Source organism: Pseudophryne corroboree, chromosome 5 (genome assembly GCF_028390025.1).
Source record: "Pseudophryne corroboree isolate aPseCor3 chromosome 5, aPseCor3.hap2, whole genome shotgun sequence".
Lineage (NCBI taxonomy): Eukaryota > Metazoa > Chordata > Amphibia > Anura > Myobatrachidae > Pseudophryne > Pseudophryne corroboree.
Window position 1 is genome coordinate 169,975,650 of NC_086448.1, and position 16,567 is coordinate 169,992,216.

Here is a 16,567-nt window from a genome sequence, read left to right on the forward strand (position 1 = left end):
AGTACCCAAATAACAAGATAATGTTCCAAACTGGGATTAAAAAGTGTTGCATCTCTGGACTAACAGAGCTGTGCTGTATCACTGTGCCTTTGGAGTTTTTCCAAACTCAGCTGGTACTCTGTCTCTCTGCTTTTGCATGTCATCCGGCAGACTCTCCCTCTCCATATGCCAACATTTCAAAAACTCTCTCTCCACACAGTGTTATTGCAAAACAAGCTGCATACTCATATTAAGTTTGCATGTACTCATCTACTGAAGAATCATTTTCAGAAAAATTCCTTTTTTTGTCCTGAGAACTGTGACACCTGGCGTGCTCTGGTTCAAACAACTCTTGAACATCATCCACCGCTTGATCTTCTGGTGCTGTAGTGGTCCCCAGATGGTTCTATGCCACATTGTTACTTTCCATCATCTTCCGCTAATGCACGGATAAGCACATCTTTCGTTTTATTAGTCATCGAGACCTCTCTGCTCACAGAGGCTAATCAAACCATCTGTATATTGTCTCCTATGAGAAGCTTACATCTCCTCATTCCCTTTGCCAAAAAAAAAATAGAATAGAAAGAAACAAGGGGAAGAAATGTTGTGCGTGTATAGTATGTTAGTAAAAAGTGCTAAGCACTGAGTTTGTCCTTGCGAACTGCTGTATTCTTTACAAGAATACTACCAGTTCTAAAGCATATGGGGTTAATAACTGAAACCAAACACTTAACACTCTAAAAAAAAAAAAAGAAAAAAAAAAGAAAAAAAGAAACCGCCACTAAAAACGTCTGCTGTAAAGGTTGTACAGGGTTTCAGCACTCAACTTGGTACTCTCCTATTACCTACTGTAGGTACAGATGTAGTTCAATCATCCCTCAATCCAGTTACCTCACATTCATATACAACTTGATCTCTGCCACCACCTATTGGATTAGGCCAATAAGACTCTAAACTCTGTTACACAAATGTACATTCTGGCACACACTTTACTCTCTTGTAGTCAAAAGATTAATACTCCCTGCCCAAGCAATCATATAGTTAATGCAGCCAATCAACACCTCTTTTCATAAAAAGGCCTATATATTCTAGGGACGAGCGGTGAGCTAAATGGCTCAGGAGGCACTGGCTAACCCCAGAGCCAGATTTACATGCAATATATGAGCCAAAGGGTACATCTGGGCATTATACACAGGTGCAGCATTATAAACTCCTGGAAATCTGGTGAGTTTTGATTATAGATATGTGGAAAGGATACACAGGTGAGGCACTGCCTCACCTGCCATAGACTTTCTACTCCAGAGTTTGGGCTATAAAATTATTAGAATAATGCAAAGAAGATATTTCAAACAAATTATCAGTATTTTTATATATTTTATTCAGTCAAAACTCTGGTTTAAACGTAAGTATGACAGGAAAGGCTCTGCCTCACCTGCCTCACCCCACCGCCCGTCACTGATGGATTCATTATAGTTAAAAGACAAACGTATTAGATTTTAGATTTAATATAACAAGGTACAGTGAATTTACAAAATGACATACAAAATAAATGCAATGGCGCTTACACAAATCAAAAGAAAAATGACAGAAAACAGAACCGTTATGTTGACAAGATTACCAGTAGCTGAGGGCATGGCAGAAATGGACCAGCTCCAAGTTAGAATGGGCCCCAAGAAGATTTTTTCCCAAGAATACATGAGGTTAACCTGTATTTTTAAATATGCACATTTTCCTGCCTCACCTCTTCTATAATGTAATTTTTATGTTAAAATGGCTTGTTCCTTTTACACTTCAGTAAGCAGCAGTGCAGCCATAAAGCTTATTAAGTAATAACCCTTTGCTTTACACATTATCTAGCTAATCGGCAGGAAAACACCTTTAAAATACCCTTGTCCACCTGCCTTTGCAAATTGTAAGTTGTCTAGTTGTCCTGGACTTATTCTTATAAAGGAAAATTTGGTTATAATATGTAAATCCACAGACTCTAGACGATAATGTAATAGCATTTCAGAGTTGTGTGGAGACTTATAAATTGCTACAAATCGCTGCATTTTTCTATAGATTTTGGCCTCCAAATTACAAAATGTAATAGCTGGCAATTTGGAGGCTGAGAAGTCAACCTTAAGCTGATGTGTGTGGGTTTTAAGCCCACACATTGCTGGCGGGTTGGCCTATTCCGACATGTAAAAATGTAATAATATTATATTATATATAATATACTAAAATAATATATTATTATTATTATTAATAGTGTTAGTATTCTACTCAATCAAAACAAAGCCAGTGCATACTTTATCACTGACAGTGTTTAACTGTTCTATAACATCAGGGCTCCTCATGCAAAAAGTTGTGCGGTTTTTTTCTTCCAAACATCAATCGTGGATTCTACATGCACCATTGGGAATACTGGTGAGCAATTACTTGAATGTGTTATGGAGTTTTTATTGAATTAAAATACTTTTTCTAAGGTATCAAAAACATACACATTTATACTATTATTGACCATTTTATTACCCCACACCCGCCACTCAGTCTTATCTAACCGTCCTAGTGCTATCAGCATGGGGATGGTTTTTCCTAGGTCAGGGTTACTGGTTTTATTTGGGTAATACAGCACCGAGCTAATCACCCTGGGGCTGGTTTGACACTACGTTGGGAGACCTTACGCTGCAAGTTTTAATAGAAAGGAATATAGAATCCGCACTCACTGGTTGTGGTGTGCAGTTGACGTCTCTGTAATTTTTGCTGCTATGGAAAGATTAGGGGGAATCCAGAATCCCCCTGGATGAATTAAGGAGGAGTTTCTCCAGTGGCGGATCCAGGGGTTGAGCTCTCAGCTGGCTCTACCTCCTCACTCACTGAGCATCTCTGAGAGTTTGGCCCCGGGGATGAGATAAGGCACCAAGGAGGAGAGGGAAGCCGCCCACAGTGGTGTTTCTGGGGAAGGGGGGGGGGCTAATGCCTTGGATCCAATGTGCCACACCTGCCTAATATCTAATATCACAGATTGTATACTTAATGACCATGTGACGACCATGTGATTATGGCCTTGGACATCTTATTAGAATATCCACGATTTAAGGCCACCACTGATTACTAGAGACAACAAGCAAAGATATAATGATCAATGTGTGTTAAGAGCAGCATTTGTGACTAGTGATAATATCATTTTACAAGGCTTTAATGCTTATCTGGGAAGATTCATGCTTCACTCGTCAGTGTAATTGAATCTTGTGCTTGTGAAAGATGAAACAGTGACTGGAACTGACAACACTCATCTGTTTTCTTGTCTGAATTATTAGTTTTAATCATATTTTTCTACCTTTGCTTGACATAACATTGTAATAAAACATTTGTTTTAATTATACAACTTAACATTTCAGATTTGCATGAGCCTATTTGCTAGATGGAATGCCTAATTTTCTTCCACCTAGAGACGTAGCACTAAACTGAAATTACTGATGGGGAAGAATTACTCTCTTAAAAGTAAATGGATGTCAAAGTGGATATTGAATTTAACTTCCGTTCTTATTTGAAGTTTACATTTACATTAAAGTAGTTTGCATATTGTGATTGTGATTAATGGTCCAAACATATAAAAAAGTATTATGCTTTTTTTTTCTTTCTTTAAGTTGCAAAGGATTCTTTAGCAATATCAGTTTAAGGGGGACATGTATCAAGCTGTGGAGAGAGATAAAGTGGAGAGATGCAGTTACATTCATTACAAAACCGGGCATATTTTGTAATATAATTACCCCTTTAACTCCAGCTTTGGTCAGTGGACGCAAATGCACAGTCAGAACTGTTGGCGAAATTTACTATGTGGAGCTTTACAAAGCCGTCTCTGCTTTTGGTGATTTCTGCTGCTGGATATAAAGGGGCAATTAAATTCAATACAAAATGAGGTGGGTTGTTTTGCATTAAATATAATTATTACAGGGTGACTTTGATAATCGCCACATAATACATTTAGCTCATTGTCTCATTTCTGGGTGACAGTCAGAAAATAAATAGCTGTTGACCTAAAAACAAGGTTAAAACGTACAGAAGAGATAAAGCAAAATCTTCCCTAAAATGTGCACTGCTGAATGGGCAGCAGGGGAGCATGACAGAGCCAGATTAACAATGGGGTGGAAGGAGCTACAGCTCCAGGCCTCCAAATAAAAATAGGCCCATCATCATGACTGTATGATGATAACAAGTCACCCAGCTGGCTACACGATTGGCCATAGATCATAAGTATTAAAGTTGTATTTCTAGTTTTTTCTATCTTGTGAGACAGTGGGTCTGTTAGTGTACACACGCACATGGCACTGGCCACACCCACATGGCACTGACCACACCCACACCGCAGTAGTCACAGCTCCTCCCCTTCTCAGTATAGGCTTGTAAAACATTTTCAGCACCAGGCCCATGTGGCCCTTCATCCGGCCCTGAACATGTGTAAACCAACAAAGTTGCTGAAGATAGAGTCAGTATTTCAGTACTAGTGCCTATTTCTAGAGTATAATACCTGTAACATAATACAACTGGTATGCTTTGAATTTAGGATCAAAGTGTAGCGATTCTACATTTCTATTGAAGGCAGGCTTGGACTGGCCCACAGGGGTACAGGAGAACCCACCGGTGGGCCCTACTGCCTTGGGGCCCGCCTACTGCACAAAGGATCAGATTCCAGACTGTGCACTTGAATTATACATATATACATTAGAGATGAGCGGGTTCGGTTTCTCTGAATCCGAACCCGCCCGAACTTCATGTTTTTTTTCACGGGTCCGAGCGACTCGGATCTTCCCGCCTTGCTCGGTTAACCCGAGCGCGCCCGAACGTCATCATGACGCTGTCGGATTCTCGCGAGGCTCGGATTCTATCGCGAGACTCGGATTCTATATAAGGAGCCGCGCGTCGCCGCCATTTTCACACGTGCATTGAGATTGATAGGGAGAGGACGTGGCTGGCGTCCTCTCCATTTAGATTAGGGTTGAGAGAGAGAGAGAGAGATTGACCTGAGGCTGTGATACTGTAGAAGAGAGTGCAGAGTTTAGTGACTGACGACCACAGTGACCACCAGACAGTGCAGTTGTTTGTTTTATTTAATATATCCGTTCTCTGCCTGAAAAAAACGATACACACAGTGACTCAGTCACATACCATATCTGTGTGCACTGCTCAGCCCAGTGTGCTGCATCAATGTATATATATATCTGACTGTGCTCAGCTCACACAGCTTATAATTGTGGGGGAGACTGGGGAGCACTGCAGTGCCAGTTATAGGTTATAGCAGGAGCCAGGAGTCAGTGGCGGAACAAGCAAGCGGTGGGCCCAGGTGCAACAAAATGCTTTGGGCCCCCCATCCAAGTACACCCCATGGGCAGTGCGCGCCGTAGGCGCGCGCGCAAAAATACATAGTGGCGTGGCTTCGTGGGGAAGGGGTGTGTCCACAAAATAATACCAATTCATAAAACGGTGCACAGTAGTCTCCATTCTTCAAATTACGCCGCACAGTAGCACCACTACACCAGGTAGAGACCCTTTTACTCCTTACAGCGAACAGATTCCCCTTTTTACACATAACGGCAGACAGCGTGCACTTTTTACACATAACGGCAGACAGCGTGCCCTCGTTACACATAGCGGCAGACAGCATACACTTTTTACACAATGGCAGACAGCGTACCCTCGTTACACATAGCGGCAGACAGCGTGCCCTCGTTACACATAGCGGCAGACAGCGTGCACTTTTTACACATTACGGCAGGCAGCGTCCCCATTTTACACATTACGGCAGACAGCGTCCCCATTTTACACATTACGGCAGACACCATACACTTTTACACATAACGGCAGATAGCGTGCCCTTTTTACACATTACGGCAGGCAGATTCTACCTTTTTACACATAGCGGCAGGCAGATTCCCCATTTTTACATTGCGGCATGCAGATTCCCCATTTTTATACATAGCGGCAGGCAGTCCCCCCTTTTTACACATTGCGGCAGGCAGTCCCAACAAATAAAAAAAGAAATTACCTGCTTGTTGCCAGGGGTTTCATGCACTTGGTTCCATGCACAGTGCCAGGATGTCATGCTCGTTGCCAGGGGTTTCATGCACTGGGTGTCATGCTCGTTGCTAGTGGGTAGTGCTTGTTGCTAGGGCCGTGCTCCCAGTGCCACATATGCTCCCAGTGCCAGATATTCCCCCACAGTGCCAGGTATATGCACCCAGTGCCAGATATTCTCCCACAGTGCCAGATATTCCCCCCCAGTGCCAGGTATATGCCCCCAGTGCCAGGTACATGCCCCCCCAGTGCCAGTTATATGCCCCCAGTGCCAGGTATATGCCCCCAGTGCCAGATATTCCCCCCCAGTGCCTGCTTCCCCCCCAGTGCCAGGTATATGCCCCCAGTGCCGGGTATATGCCCCCCCAGTGCCAGATATTCTCCCACAGTGCCAGATATTCCCCCCCAGTGCCAGGTATATGCCCCCAGTGCCAGATATTCCCCCCCAGTGCCAGGTATATGCCCCCAGTGCCGGGTATATGCCCCCCCAGTGCCAGATATTCTCCCACAGTGCCAGATATTCCCCCCCAGTGCCAGGTATATGCCCCCAGTGCCAGGTATATGCCCCCAGTGCCAGGTACATGCTCCCCCAGTGCCAGTTATATGCTCCCAGTGCCAGGTATATGCCCCCCCAGTGCCAGATATTCTCCCACAGTGCCAGATATTCCCCCCCAGTGCCAGGTATATGCCCCCAGTGCCAGGTATATGCCCCCAGTGCCAGGTACATGCTCCCCCAGTGCCAGTTATATGCTCCCAGTGCCAGGTATATGCCCCCCCAGTGCCAGATATTCTCCCACAGTGCCAGATATTCCCCCCCAGTGCCAGGTATATGCCCCCCCAGTGCAAGGTATATGTCCCCAGTGCCAGGTATATGTCCCCAGTGCCAGATCTGTCCCCAGTGCCAGATCTGTCCCCCCAGTGCCAGGTATATGTCCCCAGTGCCAGATCTGTCCCCCCAGTGCCAGGTATATGTCCCCAGTGCCAGATCTGTCCCCCCAGTGCCAGGTATATGTCCCCAGTGCCAGATCTGTCCCCCCAGTGCCAGGTATATGTCCCCAGTGCCAGATCTGTCCCCCCAGTGCCAGGTATATGTCCCCAGTGCCAGATCTGTCCCCCCAGTGCCTGCTCCCCCGGTCCCCCCTCCCCCCCCTATGTGTTGGAGGGACACGAGCGCATCGCGCGTCTCTCCTGTGTCCCTCCTGGCTCTCCCCCGCTGGTCTAATGAAGCATGTGCCGTTCGTGAGCCAATCAGAGCTCACGAACGGCACATGCTTCCTTAGAGCGGCCGGGGGAGAGCCAGGAGGGACACAGAGAGACGCGCGATGCGCTCGTGTCCCTCCAACACATAGGGGGGGGCCGGGGGAGCAGGGGAGCAGCAAGGAGGGAGAGGAGAACGCAGATTGACATGCGGACTCTCGTCCGCATGTCAATCTGTTCTAAATGCCGGCCGGCGGCTGTGGGCCCCTGAGTGCGGCGGGGCCCCAGTGCAATGCACTGCCTGCCCCGCCAGTAGTTCCGCCCCTGCCAGGAGTACATAATATTATATTAAAATTAAACAGTGCACACTTTTGCTGCAGGAGTGCCACTGCCAGTGTGACTAGTGACCAGTGACCTGACCACCAGTATATATAATATTAGTAGTATACTATCTCTTTATCAACCAGTCTATATTAGCAGCAGACACAGTACAGTGCGGTAGTTCACGGCTGTGGCTACCTCTGTGTCGGCACTCGGCAGCCCGTCCATAATTGTATATACCACCTAACCGTGGTTTTTTTTTCTTTCTTTATAGTCATACTAGTTACGAGTATACTATCTCTTTATCAACCAGTCTATATTAGCAGCAGACACAGTACAGTGCGGTAGTTCACGGCTGTGGCTACCTCTGTGTCGGCACTCGGCAGCCCGTCCATAATTGTATATACCACCTAACCGTGGTTTTTTTTTCTTTCTTTATACATACATACTAGTTACGAGTATACTATCTCTTTATCAACCAGTCTATATTAGCAGCAGACACAGTACAGTGCGGTAGTTCACGGCTGTGGCTACCTCTGTGTCGGCACTCGGCAGCCCGTCCATAATTGTATATACCACCTAACCGTGGTTTTTTTTTCTTTCTTTATACATACATACTAGTTACGAGTATACTATCTCTTTATCAACCAGTCTATATATTAGCAGCAGACACAGTACAGTGCGGTAGTTCACGGCTGTGGCTACCTCTGTGTCGGCACTCGGCAGCCCGTCCATAATTGTATATACCACCTAACCGTGGTTTTTTTTTCTTTCTTTATACATACATACTAGTTACGAGTATACTATCTCTTTATCAACTAGTCTATATATTAGCAGCAGACACAGTACAGTGCGGTAGTTCACGGCTGTGGCTACCTCTGTGTCGGCACTCGGCAGCCCGTCCATAATTGTATATACCACCTAACCGTGGTTTTTTTTTCTTTCTTTATACATACATACTAGTTACGAGTATACTATCTCTTTATCAACCAGTCTATATTAGCAGCAGACACAGTACAGTGCGGTAGTTCACGGCTGTGGCTACCTCTGTGTCGGCACTCGGCAGCCCGTCCATAATTGTATATACCACCTAACCGTGGTTTTTTTTTCTTTCTTTATACATACATACTAGTTACGAGTATACTATCTCTTTATCAACCAGTCTATATATTAGCAGCAGACACAGTACAGTGCGGTAGTTCACGGCTGTGGCTACCTCTGTGTCGGCACTCGGCAGCCCGTCCATAATTGTATATACCACCTAACCGTGGTTTTTTTTTCTTTCTTTATAGTCATACTAGTTACGAGTATACTATCTCTTTATCAACCAGTCTATATTAGCAGCAGACACAGTACAGTGCGGTAGTTCACGGCTGTGGCTACCTCTGTGTCGGCACTCGGCAGCCCGTCCATAATTGTATATACCACCTAACCGTGGTTTTTTTTTCTTTCTTTATACATACATACTAGTTACGAGTATACTATCTCTTTATCAACCAGTCTATATATTAGCAGCAGACACAGTACAGTGCGGTAGTTCACGGCTGTGGCTACCTCTGTGTCGGCACTCGGCAGCCCGTCCATAATTGTATATACCACCTAACCGTGGTTTTTTTTTCTTTCTTTATAGTCATACTAGTTACGAGTATACTATCTCTTTATCAACCAGTCTATATTAGCAGCAGACACAGTACAGTGCGGTAGTTCACGGCTGTGGCTACCTCTGTGTCGGCACTCAGCAGCCCGTCCATAATTGTATATACCACCTAACCGTGGTTTTTTTTTCTTTCTTTATACATACATACTAGTTACGAGTATACTATCTCTTTATCAACCAGTCTATATATTAGCAGCAGACACAGTACAGTGCGGTAGTTCACGGCTGTGGCTACCTCTGTGTCGGCACTCGGCAGCCCGTCCATAATTGTATATACCACCTAACCGTGGTTTTTTTTTCTTTCTTTATACATACATACTAGTTACGAGTATACTATCTCTTTATCAACCAGTCTATATATTAGCAGCAGACACAGTACAGTGCGGTAGTTCACGGCTGTGGCTACCTCTGTGTCGGCACTCGGCAGCCCGTCCATAATTGTATATACCACCTAACCGTGGTTTTTTTTCTTTCTTTATACATACATACTAGTTACGAGTATACTATCTCTTTATCAACCAGTCTATATATTAGCAGCAGACACAGTACAGTGCGGTAGTTCACGGCTGTGGCTACCTCTGTGTCGGCACTCGGCAGCCCGTCCATAATTGTATATACCACCTAACCGTGGTTTTTTTTTCTTTCTTTATACATACATACTAGTTACGAGTATACTATCTCTTTATCAACCAGTCTATATATTAGCAGCAGACACAGTACAGTGCGGTAGTTCACGGCTGTGGCTACCTCTGTGTCGGCACTCGGCAGCCCGTCCATAATTGTATACTAGTATCCAATCCATCCATCTCCATTGTTTACCTGAGGTGCCTTTTAGTTGTGCCTATTAAAATATGGAGAACAAAAATGTTGAGGTTCCAAAATTAGGGAAAGATCAAGATCCACTTCCACCTCGTGCTGAAGCTGCTGCCACTAGTCATGGCCGAGACGATGAAATGCCAGCAACGTCGTCTGCCAAGGCCGATGCCCAATGTCATAGTACAGAGCATGTCAAATCCAAAACACCAAATATCAGTAAAAAAAGGACTCCAAAACCTAAAATAAAATTGTCGGAGGAGAAGCGTAAACTTGCCAATATGCCATTTACCACACGGAGTGGCAAGGAACGGCTGAGGCCCTGGCCTATGTTCATGGCTAGTGGTTCAGCTTCACATGAGGATGGAAGCACTCAGCCTCTCGCTAGAAAAATGAAAAGACTAAAGCTGGCAAAAGCAGTAGCACCGCAAAGAACTGTGCGTTCTTCGAAATCCCAAATCCACAAGGAGAGTCCGACTCCAATTGTGTCGGTTGCGATGCCTGACCTTCCCAACACTGGACGTGAAGAGCATGCGCCTTCCACCATTTGCACGCCCCCTGCAAGTGATGGAAGGAGCACCCGCAGTCCAGTTCCTGATAGTCAGATTGAAGATGTCAGTGTTGAAGTACACCAGGATGAGGAGGATATGGGTGTCGCTGGCGCTGGGGAGGAAATTGACCAGGAGGATTCTGATGGTGAGGTGGTTTGTTTAAGTCAGGCACCCGGGGAGACACCTGTTGTCCGTGGTAGGAATATGGCCGTTGACATGCCTGGTGAAAATACCAAAAAAATCAGCTCTTCGGTGTGGAAGTATTTCACCAGAAATGCGGACAACAGGTGTCAAGCCGTGTGTTCCCTTTGTCAAGCTGTAATAAGTAGGGGTAAGGACGTTAACCACCTCGGAACATCCTCCCTTATACGTCACCTGCAGCGCATTCATAATAAGTCAGTGACAAGTTCAAAAACTTTGGGTGACAGCGGAAGCAGTCCACTGACCAGTAAATCCCTTCCTCTTGTAACCAAGCTCACGCAAACCACCCCACCAACTCCCTCAGTGTCAATTTCCTCCTTCCCCAGGAATGCCAATAGTCCTGCAGGCAATGTCACTGGCAATTCTGACGAGCCCTCTCCTGCCTGGGATTCCTCCGATGCATCCTTGCGTGTAACGCCTACTGCTGCTGGCGCTGCTGTTGTTGCTGCTGGGAGTCGATGGTCATCCCAGAGGGGAAGTCGTAAGCCCACTTGTACTACTTCCAGTAAGCAATTGACCGTTCAACAGTCCTTTGCGAGGAAGATGAAATATCACAGCAGTCATCCTGCTGCAAAGCGGATAACTGAGGCCTTGACAACTATGCTGGTGTTAGACGTGCGTCCGGTATCCGCCGTTAGTTCACAGGGAACTAGACAATTTATTGAGGCAGTGTGCCCCCGTTACCAAATACCATCTAGGTTCCACTTCTCTAGGCAGGCGATACCGAGAATGTACACGGACGTCAGAAAAAGACTCACCAGTGTCCTAAAAAATGCAGTTGTACCCAATGTCCACTTAACCACGGACATGTGGACAAGTGGAGCAGGGCAGGGTCAGGACTATATGACTGTGACAGCCCACTGGGTAGATGTATGGACTCCCGCCGCAAGAACAGCAGCGGCGGCACCAGTAGCAGCATCTCGCAAACGCCAACTCTTTCCTAGGCAGGCTACGCTTTGTATCACCGCTTTCCAGAATACGCACACAGCTGAAAACCTCTTACGGCAACTGAGGAAGATCATCGCGGAATGGCTTACCCCAATTGGACTCTTCTGTGGATTTGTGGCATCGGACAACGCCAGCAATATTGTGTGTGCATTAAATATGGGCAAATTCCAGCACGTCCCATGTTTTGCACATACCTTGAATTTGGTGGTGCAGAATTTTTTAAAAAACGACAGGGGCGTGCAAGAGATGCTGTCGGTGGCCAGAAGAATTGCGGGACACTTTCGGCGTACAGGCACCACGTACAGAAGACTGGAGCACCACCAAAAACTACTGAACCTGCCCTGCCATCATCTGAAGCAAGAAGTGGTAACGAGGTGGAATTCAACCCTCTATATGCTTCAGAGGTTGGAGGAGCAGCAAAAGGCCATTCAAGCCTATACAATTGAGCACGATATAGTAGGTGGAATGCACCTGTCTCAAGCGCAGTGGAGAATGATTTCAACGTTGTGCAAGGTTCTGATGCCCTTTGAACTTGCCACACGTGAAGTCAGTTCAGACACTGCCAGCCTGAGTCAGGTCATTCCCCTCATCAGGCTTTTGCAGAAGAAGCTGGAGACATTGAAGGAGGAGCTAACACGGAGCGATTCCGCTAGGCATGTGGGACTTGTGGATGGAGCCCTTAATTCGCTTAACAAGGATTCACGGGTGGTCAATCTGTTGAAATCAGAGCACTACATTTTAGCCACCGTGCTCGATCCTAGATTTAAAGCCTACCTTGGATCTCTCTTTCCGGCAGACACAAGTCTGCTGGGGTTGAAAGACCTGCTGGTGAGAAAATTGTCAAGTCAAGCGGAACGCGACCTGTCAACATCTCCTCCTTCACATTCTCCCGCAACTGGGGGTGCGAGGAAAAGGCTCAGAATTCCGAGCCCACCCGCTGGCGGTGATGCAGGGCAGTCTGGAGCGACTGCTGATGCTGACATCTGGTCCGGACTGAAGGACCTGACAACGATTACGGACATGTCGTCTACTGTCACTGCATATGATTCTCTCAACATTGATAGAATGGTGGAGGATTATATGAGTGACCGCATCCAAGTAGGCACGTCACACAGTCCGTACTTATACTGGCAGGAAAAAGAGGCAATTTGGAGACCCTTGCACAAACTGGCTTTATTCTACCTAAGTTGCCCTCCCACAAGTGTGTACTCCGAAAGAGTGTTTAGTGCCGCCGCTCACCTTGTCAGCAATCGGCGTACGAGGTTACATCCAGAAAATGTGGAGAAGATGATGTTCATTAAAATGAATTATAATCAATTCCTCCGCGGAGACATTGACCAGCAGCAATTGCCTCCACAAAGTACACAGGGAGCTGAGATGGTGGATTCCAGTGGGGACGAATTGATAATCTGTGAGGAGGGGGATGTACACGGTGATATATCGGAGGGTGATGATGAGGTGGACATCTCGCCTCTGTAGAGCCAGTTTGTGCAAGGAGAGATTAATTGCTTCTTTTTTGGGGGGGGTCCAAACCAACCCGTCATATCAGTCACAGTCGTGTGGCAGACCCTGTCACTGAAATGATGGGTTGGTTAAAGTGTGCATGTCCTGTTTTGTTTATACAACATAAGGGTGGGTGGGAGGGCCCAAGGACAATTCCATCTTGCACCTCTTTTTTCTTTTCTTTTTCTTTGCGTCATGTGCTGTTTGGGGAGGGTTTTTTGGAAGGGACATCCTGCGTGACACTGCAGTGCCACTCCTAGATGGGCCCGGTGTTTGTGTCGGCCACTAGGGTCGCTTATCTTACTCACACAGCTACCTCATTGCGCCTCTTTTTTTCTTTGCGTCATGTGCTGTTTGGGGAGGGTTTTTTGGAAGGGACATCCTGCGTGACACTGCAGTGACACTCCTAGATGGGCCCGGTGTTTGTGTCGGCCACTAGGGTCGCTTATCTTACTCACACAGCTACCTCATTGCGCCTCTTTTTTTCTTTGCGTCATGTGCTGTTTGGGGAGGGTTTTTTGGAAGGGACATCCTGCGTGACACTGCAGTGCCACTCCTAGATGGGCCCGGTGTTTGTGTCGGCCACTAGGGTCGCTAATCTTACTCACACAGCTACCTCATTGCGCCTCTTTTTTTCTTTGCGTCATGTGCTGTTTGGGGAGGGTTTTTTGGAAGGGCCATCCTGCGTGACACTGCAGTGCCACTCCTAGATGGGCCCGGTGTTTGTGTCGGCCACTAGGGTCGCTTATCTTACTCACACAGCGACATCGGTGCAAATTTTAGGACTAAAAATAATATTGTGAGGTGTGAGGTATTCAGAATAGACTGAAAATGAGTGGAAATTATGGTTTTTGAGGTTAATAATACTTTGGGATCAAAATGACCGCCAAATTCTATGATTTAAGCTGTTTTTTAGGTTTTTTGGAAAAAAACACCCGAATCCAAAACACACCCGAATCCGACAAAAAAAATTCGGTGAGGTTTTGCCAAAACGCGGTCGAACCTAAAACACGGCCGCGGAACCGAACCCAAAACCAAAACACAAAACCCGAAAAATTTCCGGCGCTCATCTCTAATATACATACGTTACCATATACTGGACTATGGTGTATTTTCTACAGTGCATTGCTGTTATTAATCTGTTATTAATCTGGTACATTATCATGCATGCAGCAGCTGAATTTACTGTATATATTTATGAAGTGGCCCGCACGTTGCACTCTCTAATGGTTAGTCAAACCAATGAGGTGGCAGGCCACACCCCTCTGCAGACTGGCCACACCCCTAACATGGACCCCTACCACTGCATTTCCCCGGAGGGCCCTACATGCCCCAGTCTGACACTGACTGAAGGGCTTATAAGCACCTGCTGATACTTAGATAAAACAGTTAAAAAAGAAACAGTTGAAGACACAAAAACTATAACATAACATTTACAATTCTTACCTAGAGTTGCAGAAAATATGCTCCATGGATTAATGTTCTTACTATGCATATGTCCTCCTGGGACAGGGAGATACTTATATATTTATATGTATAACTAATATAGTATACATATTTTATTTTATAGTATATTTTATATTTTAATATATTACATTTCATATATTATAATATATAATATAAAGTATAATACATTTTATATGTTATGTTGTAAAACAGAATTAATCAAGTTAAACAGAATTGACTGCAATAGTAAAGTACATGTGTATACACATTTATAGATTTAGATAAGAAAGACCAAAAACCTGTTTTAATTATATATTTTTTCTTACAGTAAACTGACTGATTTAAACCCACCTGAGGTAGAGAAGGCATATCTGCAGTATGCTGGATGGGGTCCAAAGGGCCAACAACTGGTAAGTCATTATATACTATGTAGACCTTTATATACAATATGGCGGTTCTTGCAGTTAAGTAGCAATTGAGTATGAGAAAAACCCATTTCATCAAGGTAAACCTTATATAAATGTGCTGAAAGAAAGATGAAGGAAAACAAGAAAATCAGCTTCAGTATAACTATGAATGACACCATTTCTTGCAATAGAGACATCCAGTGAACCTGAAACCCATTTGGTGAATCTGCATCACTCTTTATTTTGTTTGTATTTCTCCCCATTTTATTTTTAGATGTTTTACTAACTGCCATTTTGATTTGTGCTTAAAAAAAGTAAGTTCAAACACCAGTTACACTTTTACGGTTGCCAACTTGCATTTGTATTGGCATTCGGGGTGTCTATGGAAATCACTGCTAGCCAGTGGCGGCCAGAAGTGGGGTTGCAGCGGAGTCCAAAGTTTAAATAGGGGAGCCACAACAACTGCCACCAACTGTCATCCTAAACTGACTCACTGGCAGTTGGTGTAGCTCCCCTATTTGAGCCACACCTCTGGAGCCGCCACTGCTGCTAGCAGTATTTAGATAACTGCAACTCTGCAGCAAAGCCACCATTGTAACATTGCATGTGGGTATGGGGTCACTGGAAGCAATGGGGCAGATGTATTAAGCCTGGAGAAGTGATAAAGCAGTGATAAGTGCAAAATTATAACGCACCAGCCAATCAGCTCCTAACTGTCATTTTTCAAATCCGTAATGATTGGCAGGTTCGTTATCACCTTGCACTTATCACATCTGCCCCAAAGAGTTATATTTTCAGACCCATTTTCATGCATTTGACTTACATTATAAATGTTGGTACAATGCATGAATATGGTGTCAGTAAGTACAGGTACTAAACTCGGCCACCTGTAAGATAGTTTTTAACAATCTCAGTTTCCTTAAAATGTATTCGTTACATTTAAATATTGCAGAACTATGCAAATGTTTAAATGCTGTTTATTAACAAGGCAGCAGAATGTTTAATAACAATGACTGAACCTTGTCCATCCATTCCAAAATTGGTACAGTAGGTTGGGAATCAGAATGAAGGGGGCGGCATGAGGGGAGGGGCCTGTTAGCTTTGCTGCAGCAGAATTGTTGAATTATGTTGAAGAAAGCAGCTATGCCTCGGATGAAAGCTTCCTTTCAGCATGAAATAAGAACAGCTCTACAAAATATATATTGGAGCACGTTTACAACAACTGGAACAACAAAAGGTGGTGCTGCCACCAATATGCAACTTACATATTATAGTGAATACATGGAATAAATAAAATAAGTAATACAAATCATATTTCTTTTTTAAATGTAAATGGGATAAAACATATGCATGTTACAATCAAAACCTTCTACAGTAGTTGGATGTACAGTAAACACAATGTATTTCTCTTAGATACACACTATTTAGCTACACAATTTAATGGGAATTCACATATTGAAGAACATTGACAGCGGGACTTTTAACAC

General features: G+C 44.7%; 1 protein-coding gene across 3 annotated transcripts in view; it reads left to right on the plus strand.

Annotated features, from left to right (window-relative positions):
* The window catches only part of DPP6 (dipeptidyl peptidase like 6), a 1,916,598-nt gene that overhangs the window by 1,628,878 nt on the left and 271,153 nt on the right, over nucleotides 1-16,567 (plus strand). For all 3 annotated transcript variants that reach the window (XM_063921873.1, XM_063921871.1, XM_063921872.1), the window contains exon 7: nucleotides 15,002-15,083. In XM_063921873.1, the coding sequence (XP_063777943.1) occupies nucleotides 15,002-15,083 (82 nt within the window). The remainder of the gene's footprint in view (nucleotides 1-15,001; nucleotides 15,084-16,567) is intronic.